General features: G+C 40.8%; 1 protein-coding gene across 3 annotated transcripts in view; it reads left to right on the top strand.

The window, feature by feature from the left end:
* Window positions 1-254: 254 nt before the first annotated feature.
* Window positions 255-7485, top strand: part of GIPC2 (GIPC PDZ domain containing family member 2) — a 33988-nt gene continuing 26757 nt past the window's right edge. The window contains exon 1 of one of the 3 annotated variants that reach the window (XM_030493958.1): window positions 255-666. In XM_030493958.1, the coding sequence (XP_030349818.1) occupies window position 666 (1 nt within the window). In that variant the 5' untranslated portion in view covers window positions 255-665. Of the gene's footprint in view, window positions 667-5762; window positions 6161-7485 lie in introns of those variants that run through there. The other 2 variants (XM_030493956.1, XM_030493957.1) reach the window with 2 other exon arrangements.

Raw genomic sequence — 7485 nt, 5'->3', positions numbered from 1 at the left:
TGTTCCGTACTGCATTTCTTATGTGGTTTTTAAGTAAAAGGTGTAAAGTTGGTTTTTAACTCTCTCTCATCTTTTGTTATGATGGCAGATGCTATAAGCTACATGACTTTAAAAGCATATCATCCTAAATTACTTGTTTGTCAGTTTAAAAGCTAATGGAATTGAGCATTTTGTAATCCAGGGTATTGTAACCATAGTCCAACTTGTAAAAAAAAAAAAAAAAAAAAAAAAAAAGAAAAAGAAAAAAAAAATGAAAAAGTTACAGCAACTAGGACTATTTTTTGTAACCATCTTCAGGTAAGAGGAGTAGTATTAAATTGAGGAATTGCAGTATCTTGTGTATTTAGAGGTGTATATATATATGTATAGCAAACTAAACTTTTTCAACTGTTTTCATGCACAAAATACAGAACTATAGGACTGGTATGAAATGATTGTATTTCTTTTCTTTTGGAGAAGTAACAAAGTATATGTTTCAGAAAATAGCATGGGAGAATATCTATCTAATCCAGGATTCATGAAAATTAGTATTTTTCTAATCAAAAAATGTGCTTAAAAGCTATGCTTTAAATCCACTTGATTGTTTAATAAAGGCTACTTGGGAGAAGGAGGCAAATACTCAGTCACCTACTGTATCTCTAACTACTGAAATACATGGAAATAAAATGTGCGTGACTGAATGGTAGCTGTAGAATTGGATGGCAGAAAGAGTGGAATGCATAGAGGAAGGGAAAGAAACTAAACTCAGATTATTGTGGAGAACGGAACTATGTTTGTAAAGATCTGGTCAGTCATGCATTTGAAAAGCACTGCCTGCCAGATCCAGAGTCACTTCCTTGGACTTCGAGAGTATCAGCCCCATAGGGATCCACTTAGAGTTGTAGTGGTTATGGTAGCTCTTGTACTAACGAGTTCTCCTGGCCCCCTTTATTAGTTTGTAGAATTGATGAAGCTTCTGAGAAGGTCTGGAGATTACTAGCCCACTGACAAACTAAATGCACTCCATTCCTGTCTAGCATGTGCATTTTATGTGCTAATCTGACTCACTGGTAACATGCTTTGGGGATTACCCCAAAGGTTTTACCCCACCAGTGAAATTTGCTATGATTCAGGGTGAAATTCTGTGCTTGAATTCATATGCTAGACCTAAAACATACAGGACATGGTCATGTTACTGTAAATATTAAGAGACAGTTTTACCTTTCCAGTTAGTAAATGCTAGTCCTCCTTTGCAGCTGACATTAATAGTTCTTACTATATTGCTTACTGAACAAATCCTATAGAGCCAGGGTATTCATTTAATCACTGTTCAGCATGCAAACTGCACAAATTGCAGTACCAGTTGCCTCATGAAGTGCAGAATCTCACCTCCTCATTTGTCAAATTGCTCAGCCATGGACTGTTATTAGATGGCATGATTTGTTTCCTTCAGGCTCCTCCAGTTAATTATTCTGTTATTTAAAGAGTGAAAGTAGAGTGTACTGTTGTTCCCCTTGGGTAACTGTGTAATGTGTAACTGTCCTGTGCTTGTTGTGTTCCTCTGGAATTACTGGCCTACCCAAGGGAGGAGCTATATAATGACAATCTTGTTACTCATGCCTGATTGCTTTATCAAGGACAAATTATCATCCTCACACTCCTTCTGCCTTATGTAATAAAAAAAAAAACAAAACCAAAACCCTTACCTAGCCAGCTCCTGAAATACCGTATAGCATTTCCCTGAATAAGTACTTCATGGCATGCTCCAAAAAAGAGCCTCGACTGCTCATATTTGTATCCAAAGAAAGGCTGATTAATTGCATTCCATGAGAAGCAGCCCTTGCCAGAAAAGCTGTGGCCAAGTGTAATAGGGACCTAAAACCACTTCTGAGAATAATCGAGGAAAGACATGTATTTTTATTTTCCTCATATACCAACAGATTTTGTAAGTAATAAGAAGCAGGGTAAAAATACCTGAGATCCCCTTCTGTCTCTATAAACTCACAATTCCAAAGTTGAAGTCAGTGTGCAAAGTGAGTTTATTGCTGGTGAATGGACTTTCAGAGGATGGTTTTACTAGTTGATGTTTTTCATGCGTCAAAGCCAAAATATGAATACCTAATGTAGTGTAGGCAAACTCTCAGAAGATTAGTAATTTTTGGTAGTGGAGTTTGGTCCCTCCTGCCACAGGCAGTCCAGACTGGAACTGTTAGAGGAGGAGATAAAGTCATATTGAAAGGCCTTGTGTCCTCTGATAGTTTGAAAAATAGTTTTAAACATTACAAGTAGGAAATGTCAGTTTTATTTTTATCAACATTATTTTGTTTAGATAGTTTATATCCAATTAATGCCATCATAGATACTTACAAACACTAGCTATATTTCTTCTCAGTCTTGTTTTCATTAGACTAAACAAAATAAGGTCCTGAAATATCTTAGAAGAAGCTCTTCATTCTCTGGTTATAAAAGTAATTCTTTTAAGCAGTTGCTTCATTTGGAATGTGGATGACCAGAAAGATATAATATGCGGCAGGTAAGAACTGCTGAAGTCACATACGTGTGTGTATGTGTGTATATATATATATTACTATGTATTTTATGTGTAGTGAAACAATTTTATATACTGTTTGCCACATAGCACTGTGGCATTTCATATCCAGTAACACAGCTCTTTCCAATTCCACATAGTTTCTACACAAACTTTATGGCTGTTGCATGCCTCAATTCTCATATCCTGAGTACTATGGCTGAGAAACTGAAGAGTTCTCATAAACTGCAGTGTGCATTATACTCACAGGATAAAAGGACCGACAGCCTTATTTTTTTCTTTCCCAAGAAATAGTGGATTTCCCAAGGCTAATAGTGGATTATTTACATTTTTTTTATTTAAATGGATAACTGTCCAACAATGTCACTTACAAAAAGTGAAGTTTAAGTAATTTTTGGATCCTAACTATCCCGAATTGCTGGAGGCTTATTTGGATTAATGATCTAGTTTTGATGTGTGTTAATTAATGTTTGCAGATATTTCCCTAGTGGGTATACAATCAGGAAGCCTGAGAGCAGGACTGGTGGAGAAATTGTCTTGTGTCCATTACAAGCATATGTGCAATATTATCTTTCTCTTATTTAAAGAACAACAAAAAGGTTTAATTTCACAGCTACAAAGATGATCAGAAGGTTAGAGCACCTCTCCTATGAAGACAAGCTGGGAGAGTTGGGTTTGTTCAGCCTGGAGAAGAGAAGGCTCCAGGAAGACCTTGAAGCAGCCTTCCAGTACGTGAAGGAGCCTGCAAGAAATCTGGAGAGGGACTTTTTCACAAGTACATGTAGTGATAGGACAAGGGGAATGGCTTTAAGCTGAAAGAGGATAGATTTAGGTTATATATAATATATAATAATATAATATATATATAATTCTTCTCTATGAGGGTGGTAATGCACTGGCACAGGTTGCCCAGAGAAGTTGTGGATGCCCCGTCCCTGGCAGTGTTCAAGGCCAGGTTGGACGGGGCTTTGAACAACTTGGTCTAGTGGAAGGTGTCCCTGCCCATGGCAGTGGGGGTTGGAATGAGATGATATTTAAGGTCCCTTCCGGCCCAAACCATTCCATGATTCTATTTATGGTTGTGTAAATAATGATAGCATATACATGCTCCATCCTGTTTGTATTAAACAGTACGATGTAATCTTCACCTTAATTGGTCAGCTCTGTTGGTCTCATAATTTTTTCTTTCCATAGTTAATAGCTGATGCTGTTGCTCCAAGCTGTCAGTAGGATCAGCATCATTCTTGTACAACTTCACTTGTCTTTTTCTGTATGAAACACAGAAACATTAACATTTTCATTGAAGAAAGTTTTGCAACAGATACCTAAATTAGGGTTATATCAATGTCTGTGTGTTTTTAAAATAAAAAAAATCTACACAACCTCTCTATGTCACTGTATGGAAGCTTCCTTGTTTTCATTTATATTAACTAAATTGTTAGCATCAGCAAGGACTATAAACAGTATTTACTGGTTTTTAAACATTGAGTCAGTTATCTGTTCAGAAGATAAGGAACGAGTAGGTAGAGATCAAGATGATTAGAAAAAAGACAAGACACAAATACTTGTCAATGTCACCAGTTCCTTTGTAATGCCTTTTAGTAAATGGAGAAAGGCACATTTTAAAAGCATTTGCCCATTTAAAACTGCAAACCAGCAAAAAAACCTAAATACCTGAATGAATATGAACTGTTTGGTATTATTTGATCTGTCTCATTTAATATCACTGCATTCTCATCCGATTTATGCCAATGTGCTGTCTGAATGCATGCTAATAATGGGGGAAAAGTACACATGGTTCTCCAAGTTCAGGGAAAATCTTCAGTTTAAGTTTTCTGATTTTTAAACAGAACTGGACAGTCAACTCTTAAAGTGTGGTAGTTTATTCTGTGGTTTCTTGTGTGCTTTTTTTTTTTTGAAGGGGTGTGTGTGAAATTTTTTTTATTGGTGGAAATTACTGGAAAATTAATAACCTTGAATCTAATTGTCTTTGATCAGAATTGGATAAAGGTTAGGCATTTCTGAGCATTCAGTTAAATCTGCCACATGATATCTGGAAAAACTGAAATCCAACTGGGTTCAAACTTTTTTTTTTCTCCTCACAACATGGGCACTTTAAAAATCGTATGTATTTTCTGAGATGCTGTAGGTACTTTCTGATTAGCTATGCTACTTTTGACTCCCGGCTGCCTCCTAATTATCCCCTTCTCTGTGCCTACCTGGTCTGACTCCATGTGCCAGAATCCATTTTTTGTCTCCCCAGTGGTTTGTTTTTATTCTTAGAGTCAGAAGATGGGGTAAGGCAGTGCTGGTTCTCTCTGCAGCTTTATACCAGATTCCTTTAAAAGTGCTGGATGTTGTCTCAGGAAATTTCCACTCCACATCTTGTGTGGCTTCAGTACACCAGTGAAAATGGAGCAATTGCACTGAGGTGAGTGTAGTTACATTGGAGCACAGATGTATTCAGTAATGTGCACACCTAACTCGTTTTATAGAATACATTTTTCTGCAGTAAAAAAGGAAACATTTTAACTCTTCTAAATGTTAGAAAATACACTTTCCAAATATTTATATGGTAAATCTCAGTATTTCTAAGTTGTCCAGTTCAATAGGAAGCCTCTTACACTTTTGCTTATCCAGCTATTGCTTTATTAACCCTTACACCTTTATAGGTACACTACATACAAGTGTGATAATTAAGCAAAAGTTGGCTGAAATCCTTGTATACTTCGTGTTTTCTTCTATATCCTGCATGTAAACTTATTCTGATCAATATTTAGTACTTCATTATTAGTAAAAATTCCTGAACTAGTGAGTGAAAGAATGGTGAACATTTTATGCCTGGGTTTGTGTACAGTTTAGGGAAAGACTTTAAAGCTATATAAATACACTTTACAATATGCACTTTATGTAATACACAATTAGAAAAAAGTGGAAGAGATGTCTTTGGCCAGAAACTGGACCATACTAGCCGTTGGCAAACCTCGTCTAGTCTAGTTCAGAGTGCTCTTCCAGTTAGGAGAAATGACTCGCACCCTTCCTCGCCGGTACCCAGGACAGGCACGATTATTTATATGAACAGCCTCAGCCCCAAGTCCATATTCCCCTTGTGCTTGTGGGGTGGTGACGGTCCCCGGTGCGCGGCCCCCCTGGGCCGAGGCTGGCGGGGCGGGGCACGGTCCGGGCAGAGCCCCGGGGGGCGGGGGGAAGTGCGGACAGGGGCGGAGGCGCAGCCTTCCGCCGGCTTCCACAGGCGCCGGGGCGGGGCGGCCGGCGGGCTCGGGCCTTACCTGCCTGCGGCATGGCCGTGCGGGGCCGGGGCGGCGCCGGGGGCAGAGTCCAGCGCGGGTGTCCGGCGGCGGCGGCAGGAGGCCGTTACAGGCGCGGAAGATGCCGCTGGGGCTGAGGAGCAAGAAGAAGGACAAGTCCAAGGAGACCTTCAAGCTGGTGGAGAGCGAGGCGGCGGCCCCGGCCCCCGCGGCCCCGGCGCCGGCCCCGGCCCCGAGCGCGGCGCGGCTGCAGTTCCACACGCAGCTGGCGCACGGCAGCCCCACGGGCCGCGTGGCGGGATTCGGCAGCGCCCGCGAGCTGTACGCGAAGATCGGCGAGGCGTTCGGCATCGACCCCGCAGAGGTACGGCCGGGAGCTGCGCATCGCAGGGGGCTGCGGGGAGCGGGGGGGATGCGCTGGCGCCGCGCTCGGCCGGCCGGAACGGGCATCGGAGGGCGCGGAGAGGGGCGGGGGGCGGTTCTGTGGCTGCCGCTGCCCGGGGGCTTCTTCAAATAATCGTGAACGCGGGTATTTTCCATTACCGTATGAGAAACGGTATCAGCGTAACTGCATTTAACTTTTACACGGAAAAACAACGGTCCTTTTAAACAAAATACCTCTAGCGCCTTGTTTAACCTTTTGCCGGCCTGCTGTTTAACACAACCCAATTAAAAAAAAAAAAAAACTACAAAACCAAAAAAATCAGTGGGTCCATGAGGGTACGTACCCGGCATGTAGATACCCACCGCAGTGGCAGGTATAAACACTTTCAATCTGACCGCATTTTAAAATTCCAGCTGAATGTGATGCTGGGAAAGTTTTCTGCCTTAGCAGACTGTTTAAGTGAGATTATTTAAATCTGTAACAGGATTTTTTTAACCCTGCTACCTGTTTGATCTTTTTTTTTTTTCCCCTGAGCCAAATTTTAAACGTTTGTTTGGATAATGAATCATTTGTGTTTGTAAATGCATTGTTTTCTCTCAGCTAAAAGATAGTGGCTATAGCAAGTTCTTCTTACGTAGTTCTATGAACCTTAACCTCTGAGTGGTAAATGCTAGCATTTGGTTATGCCTGCACGTGGCTGTACCGCTTTACTTGTTTTCTCATTCGCAGCTGGCTCTTTTAAAGTAGTAAAGACTGCTGCTACAGACTTTGTTCGGAGGGTTTGCTGTGGCCTGACCTAGCAGCATTTCAAACAGAACATGGTAAAAGAAAAGTGGCAGCAGCGGTAGGTACAGTTTAACCACTCACTGTTGCATTAAGTAATTAAGAAGTACCAGTACCGCTGCCAGCCAATGCACCTATGTCCCAGACCTTCACAGCTGCTTTCTGACCTTCTGCTTCTCTGTTTTCTTTCCATACAGAGCTGCTGTTCCCCTTTTGTTCTGTTCCATCTCCAGTTATACCTTTTCCTCTCAACTTCTCATAATTGCCAGATTATCTTCTATTTTGGTTTTCTTCCTTTCACTGTTGAACTTTTGTTACTGATCTTTTGGCTCCATCGACTTGACAAAGAACAGTGTTCACCAGGAAATTCAGTTTTGTATGAATGGTGTGCTTCCATTTCTAGATGTATAATCTAACACCCTGAAAGCTTTTAGAGGAAAGCACCACATGTTTTATGGGCATCTATTGCTAGCCTTGTGCTAAACTAGATAAGTTTCTTCTTTTCTCCTTTTTTCTCTACT

This window comes from Strigops habroptila, chromosome 8 (assembly GCF_004027225.2).
Source record: "Strigops habroptila isolate Jane chromosome 8, bStrHab1.2.pri, whole genome shotgun sequence".
NCBI classification, from domain to species: domain Eukaryota; kingdom Metazoa; phylum Chordata; class Aves; order Psittaciformes; family Psittacidae; genus Strigops; species Strigops habroptila.
This window is presented reverse-complemented; position numbering and strand designations above follow the sequence as displayed.